Consider the following 14,181-nt stretch of genomic DNA (forward strand, 5'->3'; position numbering starts at 1 on the left):
CGTCTCTGAATACCAGTTGCAAGGGAGCAGCGGCAGGGGAGGGGGTCTGCCTTCATCTCCTGCTTTGTGGCTTCCCAGAGGCATTTGGTGGGCCACTGAGGGAAACAGGCTGCTGGTCTAGATAAGCCTTAGGCCTGATCCAACATAGCTCTTCTTATGTTCTTAAGGAGCCTAATGGATCAGGAAGAACCATCTCTTTTTATTGACAGCAAAGTAGGCCCATTCAGTCATGATTGTGTTTATCTGAATGCCTGGTAGAGTCTTTCCCTGACTTCTCTTTGGGTTCTTTCTCCTTGCTTGGTTCATAAGCACATAAGAACAGCCCTGCTGGACCAGGCCCAAGACCCATCCAGTCCAGCATCCTGTTTCACACAGTGGCCCACCAGATGCCGCTGGAAGCCACAGGCAGGAGTTGAGGGCATGCCCTCTCTCCTGCTGTTACTCCCCTGAAACTGGTACACAGAGGCATCTTTCCTCTGAGGCTGGAGGTGGCCTATAGCCCTCCAACTAGTAGCCATTGATAGACCTCTCCTCCATGAAGTTATCCAAACCCCTCTTGAAGCCATCCAGGTTGTTGGCTGTCGCCACATCTTGTGGCAGAGATCTTTTTCTTTGCTAGCAACTGATATTCTTTGCTAGCAACTGGTATTCAGTAGGCTTGTTCACACAGTCATGTGAATCTTGGCTTCATATGGGTTACCAACATGGAAATGATTGTGCAAACCCTTGCCATGATGGGAATCTTGGGCCATAAACCACCCTGGCATGGGTTCCCACAATCACTTCAAAACCTAGTTTCAAATGATTGTGTGAACAAGCCTAGTGTCTGTCTGAAAGTTCTGCATACCCATCAAGACTAGTAGCCTTTAGTAGATCTATCCTAGGCATCTAAATACCAGTTGCAGGGGAGCAACAGCAGGATAGGGGGCATGCCCCCACCTCTTGCCTGTGGGCTTCCCAGTGGCATCTGGTGGGCCACTGTGGGAAACAGGATGCTGGACTAGATAAGCCTTGGTCCTGATCCAGCAGGGCTGTTCTTATGTTACCCTCCATGGTTTTTTTTCTAATCTAAAAGAGAAGGAGCAGGCAGGAATGTTACCCGTAATTCACAGCCTGCACAGCAGCTCTCCAGCCACTCAGTCACAGCTACAGACTCCAAGACTACAGGGGTCAGAAATAATATGGGAATATTAACACAGCTGTCACTGGATGAGTGGAGAAAAACACCACCAAAAAAACCAACAACAAAAAAAAAACCCCTCGGCACGATTATCCCTATTCTGCACATTGCAGATCACACCATCCCAGTTGTGTGTAGGCTAAATGACTGGAGTGTAAATTTATGGGATAATGAAAGTGTTCCCTGCTGTAATTATACCAATTCTCTCAACAATACTGTGTTTGCACGTAGCTGGAGTTGATAAATGAGATACGAGACAAGCCGTGATTTAATGCCTGCCCATTAAGTTCATTATACCTCCTTTTAGCTTCAACTAAGCTTCACATAAGTTTTGTTTAAAGTGGGTATGCACATACCAAAGATTTTATATATATATATTTTTTTTTTAATGGGGAAACAGGCATTCTTGTTTCTTTGTTCCAGCAGCCCCAGTACGAGCCATGCCGAATCGTCTGGGGGGAAGGTAGGTGCTATCCTGCCATCCCCCCTCCCACCCTCATTGCATGGTTCAGTATTTGAAATGACCTGATAGATCCTTTTCACTCAAGGCGGTAAAACTGATCAGTTAAAACATAACCCCAGGATCAAGAGTTATTTCAGTATAGGGTGATGGCATTGACTCTGGATGCAGTGACTGACATTCTGTGCAATGTTATGCACGCCGTGGAACATACTGGAGTGTTGTGTGGCAGTTGAGGCCATAAGACATAATGGCCGCACAGCAACGTCATTTGCACAATTTTTGTGCTTCCACAACAGCACTCTTGTGCAACTGTGCAACATTACATTCTGCTGTATGTGTGACGCTATGCAGTTTGTTGTCTTTAGAGACGAAAGTGGGCAGGGCTCTCAGAGTTTTTAAAAAGGCCCTGGGAAAAGATTATGCAAAGCAAGGCTAGTTCCGGCAGCCAGTGATCAGCCCAGATCTTTGCAACCTGCCTTTCCAAAATGATCAAGACAGTAGGGAAGGGATGTGTGAGCCAGTTCGACTCGATGTTGAGCCAACCACCCCCCCCGTCCCCCGGGGACGGTTCAGGGGTGTTAGCAGCCGTAATGTTTTAAAAAGTTGTACTCACCACCACCGGGTTCAGCGACCCTGTGGGGTGGAGTGCTGCTGCAGCTATAGGGGGATCTCCACCTCTCCCTGGTCTCCAAAGGGCTGGTTCAGCCTGTTTGGGGGCTGTTTTGGCCCTTTGAGAATAGTCAGTTTGCATGCACGGCGGCCTAAAAAACGACCACCACACATACTCAAAGGGCCGAAATGGCCCTGAAATGGGCCGAACCAGCCCTTCGGAGACTGTGGGGGAGGCCATCATGGGGTGGGAAGATGCCGGAGACAGACAGATAGACACACACACGTATGTGGTTATCGATGCACCTCTGGGGCTGCTGAACCCTAGGGCAGTGAGTACAGCTTTAAAGAAAATTGCAGCTGCTTGAACCAGTCCCAAACAGGTTCTAATTCAAACCAAGCTGGGCCATCATTAGGGTGTGCCCGAACCAAACATGGCAGTCCAGTTTGAATCGGATTTGAATTCGAACCAAACCGGGCAAAATGATTCCATGCACATTCCTACAAGGCAGTTTGCAATTCAAAATTAAATTCACAGTACACCACCTGCACCAAGCCCTTACATACCTCTTGCTTCCAAATCTCCTGTTCACAAATGGTATAGCGAGTAGACTGTCGTTTGCGAGCACATTTTTCCAATTCTGCAGGAACATGCATGAATTATTCAGCCACACAGTCAGCTACAACAAGCAGGAACCCGAAAAACCTGGAAATTCAGAACCGCTGCATGCAACAGAACTTGAAATAAAAGCTTTTTTTAAAAAAAAATTGAAAAGCATTCTAAAATGTTGCTTTCAGAAATCAATCATAACTGTCATATCTCTAAAACCATTTATAGCAGTAAGAAAAGCCACCCACCATTTTAATAACAATAATCATGTCCACCTCCACACTTACACATTATTGTTCTTGCTGAATGCTAATAAGTACTTAATTCAGCCCATCTGCAAATATCTCTGGCAATGGTGATGAACAGAGGGTTGTTGCATTACTAAAGGATCAGCCGTTGACCTCCCTTCGAACACCAAATATAACATGGAAAGCACTTACTCTGTGGGAGAAGCAGTCTCTTACGACTGCAAAGGTTTCATGCCATTCCTAGTGCTGCAAAAGAAAATTGTTTCAGACAAGAACAGATCGACATCGCTGAAACCACAAGAGCTGGCAGGGACCTCAAAAGGCAGGGAGGTTAGAGAACGTAATTAATTGCTGCAAAAAAGAATAAGCTGGCTTCTTGTAAAGAATTGTTTGCATCCCACAATATGCTGTTTAGTATCTAAAACATCAAAATAGTTTCTTTCATGCACTGGAAGGAATTGGAATGATGACCTCTACTGAAAAAATGGCTTACTGCAAAGAGGGAACTAATTAGAGCTGAAAGGACCTTTCACACCAATCTGAAATTTCAGAATCCATTTTAAAATTCAAATTTCAATTTAAAAAAAAAAATCCAAAGCTTTTTACATATCATTTTGAAGTATACTCGTTTAGAAATTAAAAAGCCTTTGCTCCAATAAATGTCTAGTATAGGTGGCCCTTTTTACATTGGCTAGGCTCAATGGAAATTTCTAAGCACATCACGCCCTGAAGAAGAGATGGCTCCTAGTTGGAGGACTGGGAGGCTGGGGAGATGACTAGAAACTGAGGCCTTGTCTACACCTGTACCAGAATACGGTTCGGTAGAATACTGGCACTGTAGAATACTGGCGCTCCCCCTACTAAATATAAGAAGATTACTATTTTAAAAGGTGCCTCTTTGCTCTGTTAACAGGAGTTATTTATAGTATTAACAGAACTGGTCTTGGTGGCCACTATCAGAGGACATACTATGGCATGACTGAATTGGGGAGCTCACTTCTCGGCACAACCTGAGCTATTCCCAAACCGATGGAGAAAATGATGCTAGCTTTGATGCATTTTAGATAGCCTTTTTTGTCTTTTACAGGATGGGCCAGTTCTAAAACTAATTTCATGTATCATGCATTGGGTAACATTTTCCCCCTTTCTTTTCTACAGACAATGGAGAGTCCAAAGTATGAGCTAATCATAGAAGCCAAGGACATGGGTGGCTTGGACGTTGGCTTGACAGGCACTGCCACAGCCACCATCGTTGTCGACGACAAAAATGACCATGCGCCGGAATTCACCAAGAAAGAGGTAAATATTCACTTTAACATGCCAAACAATCAAGTGGCGATTCTTCTCATGTATTCTGTTAGCCCTTAAAGGGCCGCCTTACAGGAGTCCATGTCATCTCCCTGCATCGTCCCCCAGGGTCTCTGCAGAATGGAGGAATCTGCTATTTCCTGGCTGTGTCCAGGCAATGGCTTGTCAAGGGCAGCCATCCTCCCAGCCTGGCCGAGTCAAGGGCAGCCATCTTCCCAGCTTCCTCCCCCTCCCCTGACCTCCCAGCATGGTTGCCATCAGCTTCATGCAGGGCCAGGCAATGCCCGGCTGTTGATCTGCTTGCTGCCCTGTCGGGTGAGTGCCCCACCCTTCTGGACGTTGGGGGAAAGTCCTGACACCAAGCTTCTGACTCGGTAGAATGCTGTTTCATATGTTACTGAGGGGTGTGTGTGTGTGTGTGTGTGTGTGTGTGTGTGTGTGTGTGTGTTGCAATTTAACTTTTAAAATATGTAAGAGCGAGCCTTTAAACTTTCCTGGGGATCTTCCTTTCCTCTGCTGAAATGTTTCTGCCTGTGGGTTCATCTCACTGAAAACGGAGCTTGATGGTTTGTGTTAAAATAGCCTCAAATTGTTTGTGATGTGGGAGTAGGGGGGAGAAAGGGCTAATACTGATGCTATCTTAGAGATTATTCAGTAGAAGAAAAATGCAGCCTGTTAATTGACAATGAAATGAAAGAATGCCAGATTTGGTCTCTCTCTCCCATCTTCCTGGGGCTGATTGATATTACTTTGCAAGCGTTTGTATTCATATGCCTGTCACCTGTTTTCACTTGGAGTTTAGCTTCATTTGAATCAAAAGATGCAATATGAATCTCGATGGAAATCATCATCTTTTGTCAAGAATCCCGCAAACAAATTCCCTTTGAGAGTGGCTCGTTTTGACAGTGCCATAATGACTTATCCAATATCAGAGCCTCTAAATTTGGGATGAGTTTCCTTTCCTGAAGGGTGAATGCTATTGGGGGGGAAATTGCAAGCTCTTTTTAGTGGGAAGAAGATAACCCCTTGTGGGTAGAACTGGGATTTCCTCCTAAGTGAAAAGAGCACATTTCTTATTACTTCTGTGTGGAGGGAAAAGTTGAGAACATGTTCTGTAGACCCCTGTATAAGTCATAGAGTAGAACTGCACTGCCCTCCTGCTCCTCAGGATGGGGCAGTAGGTGGAGGGTCTGCTTTGCATGCAGAAGGTTCTAGGTTCAACCCCCAGCATCTTCAGATAGGGCTGGGAAGGAGGCCGGCCTGAAACCTTGGATAGCAACTGCCAGCCAGTGTAGACAAAACTAAGCCAGAAGGACCAAGGGTCTGACTTCGTATAAGGCAGTATTCTATACTCCTGTAGATGTGTTGTATGTCCCAACATCAGATGTCTTCCACATAGGAATGCTTCAGTTATAACCTGATGATTTGGTGGCAAACATCACTTTCAGCATCTAGGGACCCAGTGTTGAACATTCCTCCCTTAGAGGCTGAAGGGGAATCTTTTTTCCATGAGCTCAGGAAAGAGAAGAAGGATCAGGGAGGCAAGAAGTCCTCTTCTTCAGTTGGATGGAGACTGCTCACTGGCACCTGAGCTATCTGCTTTGCATGCAGAAGGTCCCACCTTAGTAACCGACTCCTCTAAAGAAGCTACAGCTTGGACTTAGAAAACTACATCTACACAATCCCAAAGGGCTTATGCATGCCCAATGAGATTTTGACCTTCTGCCTTTGAAAAGCAGCAACATCTCCCATTCTCTGCATAGGACATCACAACCTACTTTTCAAACTCCCGTCCATTTCAAAAGCAGATTGAGATATGGTCCATGAACCCATTATTCTGGAAATAGTTGTTCAGGGCCCCTTTCTGTGCTCAGGATCTGTTGGGAGAGTCCTTGGATCCAGGTCTCAACTGGCTCATGCCTGCAAAAATCTCTGTTGGTTCTTGGAACATGAGTTATTACAAGCTGCTAGTACTTAACACGCTCTGATAATTAACGTGGACCACAGTCAGTGTTAGTCAGTGAATTAAATTAACAAAAAGAAGTTAGATTATGCTGGTAAATGTATGCAATGTTGGCCATTAATTGAGTTTGCCTCTAGGTGTGGCCACTCCATTTAGAGTGAGAAAATTGATAAAAGAACGAAAGACTAAAAATAGCATTTAAAAAGAAAATTAGTCTCATTAACTAAAGAAACAGAGGCATAACCTTTTAGCTTGTAATTACAGTTGCAATGGAATACAACTTAGAATTTCAGCACATTTTACAGCTCCGTATAGGGTTTCCCTCTTCATTTCTCTTTTGCTGTTTGCATTGGAAATCATGTGGGAACCCATCTGATTTTTGCTTTGTGTTGTTTCTTTGATAATTGCTTTTTCTTCCTAATCCATTCTGATAGTTCTGGTGTTGTGACTGCCCTTACTATGTCCTTGGAGAAGGGCCATGATTTAGGGCAGGGCACGTTATTTGCACGCAAATGTCAACAGGTTCAATTGCTGGAATGCCCAATGAAAAAAACCTTGGGTGAGAGAGACCCCTGCTTAGGACCATGGAGAGCTGCCCTCAGTCAGACTAGAGGATTCTGGGCTGGATGGACCAATGATCTGATTTTAGACAATGCAGCTTTGTAAGTTTGTCAAAAGCCTCCATAGCACAGGGGTAGAGCTTATGCCTTGCATACGGAAGCTCCCGCTTGACTGATTGATTGATTGATTGAATTTTTCTTATATACCACCTCCTCCAAAGACTCTAGGCAGTGAACATCAATACCAATAACAAACAATAACAACAATTTTATTAATTATTATTATTGCTGTTATTGTTTATACAGTCAGACAGGTGTTATTGACTGGTTTGTTTTATCCAGACATCGAGTCCTTCTCAAGGACCTGGGATGGCTGAATTTTATTATCAATATTGTTGCTGTTATTATTATAGATATCGTCGCAGGATATAGGCTGTTCCCAGTAAAGCTGCTTTTTGTTATTGGCTGATGGTGATTTCTGTGGCCCCTATGGTGTTGAGGTGCTCTTCAAGGTCTTTTGGAATTGCACCCAGGGCGCCAATTACCACTGGGATTATTTTGGTCTTTTTCTGCCACAGCCTTTCAATTTCAATTTGTAGATCTTTGTATTTGGTGATTTTTTTCTATTTCTTTGTCTTCTATTCTGCTATCCCCTGGTATTGCCATGTCAATTATTTTGACTTATTTTTCTTTCTTCTCGACTACAGTTATATCTGGTATATTGTGTGTCAGATGTTTGTCTGTTTGTAGTCGGAAGTCCCATAATATTTTTGCATCTTCATTTTCTACAACTTTTTCAATTATATACCAATTTTGGGCTACAGGTAGCTTGTATTTTTTGCAGATGTCCCAGTGCATCATCCCTGCTACCTTGTCATGCCTTTGTTTGCAGTCAGTCTGTGTGATCTTTTTACAACACCTGATTAAGTGGTCCACTGTTTCATCTGCTTCTTTACAAAGGCGGCACTTGCTGTCGTTGACTTTTCTACTTTTGCTCTTATTGCATTTGTTCTTAGTGCCTGTTCTTGTGCAGCCAGTATTAAACCCTCTGTTTCTTTCTTCAAGTTGCCATTCTTAAGCCATTGCCAGGTCTTGGTGATGTTTGATTTTCCACTTATATTGTGCAAATATTGACCATGCAGTGGCTTATTTTTCCATTTTTCTGCTCGGTTTTTGACTTGTTCTTTCTTGTAGGCCTGCTTTGTTTCATTGGTGTTGAATAGTTTCTCGTTATTGACCATTTAAAGTGCATCTTCTTCACTGTCCTTGATATATTCTTCAAGGCCTCTTTTCTCCTCCTCGACTGTTTAATGGACTTGCAGCATTCCTCTTCCACCTATTATTATTGTTATTGTTATTATTAAAGGGCAAATACCTGGCAGGTGGGTTTTAAGAAGGGCCTTAAAAGCAGCCAGGGAGGGGCCTGAAAGAATCGGGGGTGGGGTGGGGGAAGAGTGTTCTAAATAAGAGGGGCGGCCACAGAGAAGACCCTCCTATGGGTCCAGGCACCACACACTACACCAGGGCCTGGGACACAAAGGAGGGCCAGCTGAGAAGACCTCACAGGTCGGGATACAACTGGCCGAGAGAAGCGATCCCGGAGATATTTAGACCATATTGTCCCAGTTAAGAGGTTCTCAGGTAGCAAGGATGGAAACAACCTATTCCCGGACCCTAAAGAATGTCTACTGAAGAATCCAAGGGAAAGAGTTGTGCTATGCAAGGATAAGGTAGTAGAGTAAAATCAGGATTATGTTGTTATGTACAGAGAGGCGAGTGCAGACTGCTTTTCCGTGCTCTTGCTGATGGCTGTTTCTGTTAGTCCCGCCTCTACTCCAGGACTGGAATACAGGTAACGAAAGCCCCTTACAAAAGCTGGCCTGGATCAAGGAATGGTTTAACCAAAAATACCACAGCTGCCAGTCAGAACAGACAGTAGTGGACTGGATGGGTCAATGACCTGACTCAGTAGAAGGCAGATTCATATGTTCTTTTGTGACACCAAGATGGACTTCTGATGCAGATCTTAGTTTTAAAGCATGCTCATATGGAAGAAAATGGCTCTTAAGATATTCTAGTCCCAGATCAGATTGATTTTGTGTTGACTATCATAGTGGTCCGCCATGACGATCTTGGTGCACAACATTATATTTGGATCCCCCCTGAGGTAATAATTAATATTATCCCTTGAGATTTACAAGAATATGCATGGGAAAGAAATGGGGTGTGTGTCTGTGTGTGTGTGTGTCTGTCTGTCTATCTGTCTGTCTGTCTGTCTGTCTAATAAAAGACACAGGAAATAACAGATTTTACGAAGCAATACTCAAGTTGGAGAGCTCAAGTCTTATAAACCTGATGATTTGATTTATGAGTTTGATCTTCTTTTATTTGCCCTCAGATTGTCTTGCTTTTGATATTGGTTCTTTTATAGGACTGATCTGTTTCTGTCTGTGTTTACTTTTGTCCCAAGATATTTTCCGAGAGCTTTCTTTCTTTTTTTAAAAAAGAAACACCTGACCAACATTATCGACTGACAACATAATTTTGGCTGAAAGTAATTTTGGCTTTTATTTTTCATTCCAGGAGTTGCTTCAGGTAGCTTAGCTGATATGTGTTCTAAAGGTGCTTTTCCCCACTTCAATTTTGAATTATTGGAGGCCAAGATCGTCCCAATGAAAGTCAATTAAGCTACACCAGGGAGGCAGCTGGTTCAGAAAAAGTCAGGGCAATGCTTTGCTGCAGGATTGTACTCTCTGTTGAATGTTAATGCAGGCATTTTGATATGTCCTCAGCTCTCTCCTGGTAATACTTCATTTCAGTGGGGTGTACACAGGAGTACCAGCCAGTGGGTCTTGCCCAAGGGCATTCCTCAGCCTTGAGCACTTCCTTCTGAATTTTCCAAGATTCTTGTGTGAACATCCCCCAGGCTCTCCATTTATATACTATCATTGATGTGGATTTTGAGTCAATGGCTGCATTCACACGTAACATGAAAATGAAGTTGAAGGGGTCTCCGGTTGAGATTTGTCTATGTCTGAATGCATGCAACCGCAGTTTGGACCAAAAATCTACCTGTGGTTTCCTTCCCCAAATGAATCTGACGTTCTGTTTTACCAGAAATATTTCCCACAGTGTACTGTGGGAAACGTCAGCATCTACTCACCTGAAAAACTGCAAACTGATCTAAAACTGCTGCAGAGGTGGAAGGTGGTTTGTGGTGTCACAAGCACCATCCAATCTGTGCTATACACCCATGATTTCTGCTGCAGCCTGCAAACCTGCAGAGTCACTTCAAGGAACAAGCTTGAAGAAGAAAATTGAAACACGACAGACATATCACATATGTCTTCAGTCAATGTTTCTACTTCTTATAATATTTATTTGCAGGTTTGATCTGCAGTTGAAAATGGTTCACACCACCTCATGTCACAAACACACACAGAAGGTTCAGTAATTAATTTGTTTCCTTTCATCTGTAAGCCTGGCCATAACTGCAGAGGCACATATGTTGTAGCCAGAATCCATTTACAGAGTGTCTATTTAGCTTCACTTAAAAATGCCCATTAGTCAAATTGACAGCTATTAATGAAATGCCGCCATAAGGAAGTCGGCATCCAAATTGGGATTAACATTTCTCCCCCTCCATAAGTATGCATGCATTTTAATTTCTCGGGAGGGGAGGGGAGGGGGGAAGGACAAAAATACATTGCTCGAATTATATGATTTAAAATGAATGTTAAAGGTCTAGTTCAAAAAGTAGTGTATTTTCCCCCTCCGGGCTTAATTGTCATCTGCATCTATTTAGCTAGGTATTAATATCTACCGATTTAGTGGACTTTCCAATTTGCATGATAGTTTTAATTGCAATTGAAAAGGCCACAATCAATAGTAATATTCTTCAGGAAACTGCTGATTTAACAATAAACTGGGATGTCAAGCAGAATTATATCAGGGTGTTTAGCAGTGTTCCCTCTAAGGTGTGTGTGTGTGTGTGTGTGTACGCATGCTCAGACGTTTTTGATGTCCACTCAGTTAATTTTAGATCCCGTTCAAGTTGAATCTGGGAGGCCTCATTCTAAATGCACGTGTGCACTGGATACTGCCACTCAGAACTATATTCATTCTGCACACAGGTGAAAAAAATTAGAGAGACCACTGGTGTTTAGTTTTTTATATCATTGGTCCATTCTAGGGATAGATGGATCATTCTGTTTCCTTTCCACCTGAACTTTGTAGAGATTCATTTAACTTCCCAGGGTCTGAAGTAGATTTCAAATCTAGGTTGATTTCAAGCGCGTTGGTTAGAATAAAGCAAGACGAATTCATGGAGGACAGGCCTATCGATGGCTACAAGTTCCCCCTGCTAACTTGGCAAAGAGGCACCTTTAAACGTGGTGATTCTCTTTATTTAGCAGGGGGAGAGTAACTGGCCCTATCCACCCACAGCACAGTACCTCCAGCGACTCTTGCTAGTGTCTTATCTTGTGTTTCTTTTTAGATTGTGAGCCCTTTGGGGACAGGGATCCATCTTATTTATTTATTATTTCTCTCTGTAAACCGCCCTGAGCCATTTTTGGAAGGGCGGTATAGAAACCGAATAAATATATAATAAATATACTAATCTGATAGTTATAGGTCACCTCCAGCCTCATGCAGGGGAGTAGCAGTAGTAGAGAGGGCATGCTCTCAGCTCCTGCCTGTGGGCTTCTCAGAGGCATCTGGTGGGCCACTGTGTGAAACAGGATGCTGGACTAGATGGGCCTTGGGCCTGATCCAGCAGCATGACTTTTATTTTCATTATTTATTATTTATTTATTTAAAATATTTCTATACCGCCCAAAACTTGCATCGCTTGCCAAGTGCCTTGTAGCTGGTCATGATAGGAGTCGAACTCGAACTCAGACAGGTTTCACAGGGCTCCAACACCAGCAGGCACTATGGCAGAGCAAAGGAATGGCCCAGGTCCACCATACGCAGTGATGAATGTATTCTACCAGCTCCCGGAAGAGCGATTGTTTGTCTCCAAATCTAGCTCTCACCTTGGGTCTGATCCAGCAGGGCTGTTCTTACGTCCTTATTGTTTGGATGACATGACTGATTTTGGTTTTCCCCCTAACATCTAGAAGTGCAGAGGTGCACTTGTGTAATTTTGGAACCTGGACCTAAAGGCCGCTGGAGCCCACCTCCTCCCCCCCACCCTGCTGCAAGTTAAGCATAATCGCCCTACACACACACACACACACACACCGTGACAAACACAGCATTTTTAACCCATGGGTTCTTGAGGGCACAAACAGCAATTGAACTCGCAAGAATGTAAGACTATAAAACAGCTATATTCATGCGTTTGCAGTGCAGAAACATTTCAACACACAACTGAACATATATCCATCCCACATATGTCTTGCCCCATCACCCCAATCTCCGCTCTGTCTCTAAAGCACCCAGCACAGGTCATAATCACACTTTGCCGCCTAGCATAATGTGGGCCAGCAGCGACCACACCACCTAGGACAGACTAAAGAGGGTTGAGGGGCCCCCAGGGGGTGTGGAGGCCCTGGACTTTGGCCCCAATGTCCAGGGGTAAGAACGCCACTGCCTGTGAGGTTCATGTGGACAGGAAAGGGGGCCGCCCACACTCCCAAGGTCAGGGTCATGGCACCAGATTTTTCACCCACATGACATCTGAACCGACTCTGTGCTTTTCTCCTGTGTACAGTAGTCCTAAACAGCCACCTAATGGCACAGCGGGGAAATGACTTGACTAGCAAGCCAGAGGTTGCTGGTTCGAATCTCTGCTGGTATGTTTCCGAGACTATGGGAAACATCTCTCTTCGGCAGCAGCAATATAGGAAGATGCTGAAAGGCACCATCTCATACTGCGCAGGAGACAGCAATGGTAAACCCCTCCTGTATTCTACCAAAGACAACCACAGGGCTCTGCGGTCACCAGGAGTTGACACTGACTCAACAGCACACTTTACGTTTACAGTAGTCCTTATGGAAAAGAAGGAACTGTGTGTAGTTTCTCACAGGTGCCTCTAAAACCCACCTCAAATCAACTTCAGCTTCAGAAACCCACAAAGTAAATATCTAGCCCACAGATTTTTTCATTGGGGGGGGGGCTTCTCCAAAAAGGGAGAAGGAAGATGACTAATGATTTTAAAATAATGAATTCCAATGCCAGCATATTGTCTTCCTGCACAAAAAGAGATAAACGGATGTTAACAATAGGAATTGAAGAGGGCTTTATGTTTTTTCATTTCACATCTCCAGATATACACTGCCTGCATATTAATTTTGATTCTTTGGATATCTGCTTAGCTAGTGGAACAGTTAGTTCAAGAACACCTGCATTGCCAAGCTGGGACTGGCAGCGGGGGGTGGTGGGTGGTGGTGGTGGTCCTATTCCTACAGTTCTTCACCTTATCACATAATTAGAGCTGAGAATACAGCCTTGCTGTGTTTTGCACTGATCTCCTCGTTGCAAGGGGTGGCTGTGACATGCTTGTTCCTCTCCCTACCAAGGTCACCAAATGTGCGCAGTTGTCTTTGTAATCTCCAGATAAACACATTTCCGTAGGCTGTGCAATGACACGGTGCCTGCTTTTTACAATTGGAAAGCAGCAACCCCTTGTAACAACATGAGGAAGTTGCAATGAATAGAACGGATTGGTCAAACAACAGTATAGCAAGCAGGCAGGAAGGCTCAACAGCCCTTTGGGGCTTTCTTCAATTCCAACAGGGATCATGAATTGCATTTGGGTAATAACAATACAATTACCTTCCATGATTTCCAAGCCCTTCTTCCAAAGTTTTTCTGGGCTTTTAAAAAACACTTTTCCTCTTTTAGATGCCCTGAATAACCAGGCCTGTTTGATTCATGTAATTGACCCCTGTTTCAAATACACACACCTTTGTTGTTGTTGTTGTTGTTGTTCGTATGGGTTCTTCAAAGCAATCTGCTTTTTCCAAGAAGTCCTGAAGCCAACTTCCCTGTGCATCTGTGACTTTGCCAGACCTTCCGCTATGCTTGGAACGTCTGCATCAAATGCACAGCAATAAAAGGCACTCTTAGGATCTCATCCAGTGGCTGCATCCCCAGCCTTCACATTTTCATGCAAGCCTACAACTTTTACATGCAATTATAATGTCAAAGTTCAGTAGTGTACAGCAGCTTCGTGACGTGTTCATGATATGACATGACGAGTAAGCTCTCCTAGTCCTAACTTGGAGCACA

General features: G+C 43.9%; 1 protein-coding gene across 2 annotated transcripts in view; it reads left to right on the forward strand.

The window, feature by feature from the left end:
- CDH13 (cadherin 13) overlaps window positions 1–14,181 on the forward strand; it is a 625,583-nt gene that overhangs the window by 514,981 nt on the left and 96,421 nt on the right. For both annotated transcript variants that reach the window (XM_053270621.1, XM_053270622.1), the window contains one exon: window positions 4,269–4,409. In XM_053270621.1, the coding sequence (XP_053126596.1) occupies window positions 4,269–4,409 (141 nt within the window). The remainder of the gene's footprint in view (window positions 1–4,268; window positions 4,410–14,181) is intronic.

This window comes from Hemicordylus capensis, chromosome 9 (genome assembly GCF_027244095.1).
Source record: "Hemicordylus capensis ecotype Gifberg chromosome 9, rHemCap1.1.pri, whole genome shotgun sequence".
NCBI classification, from domain to species: domain Eukaryota; kingdom Metazoa; phylum Chordata; class Lepidosauria; order Squamata; family Cordylidae; genus Hemicordylus; species Hemicordylus capensis.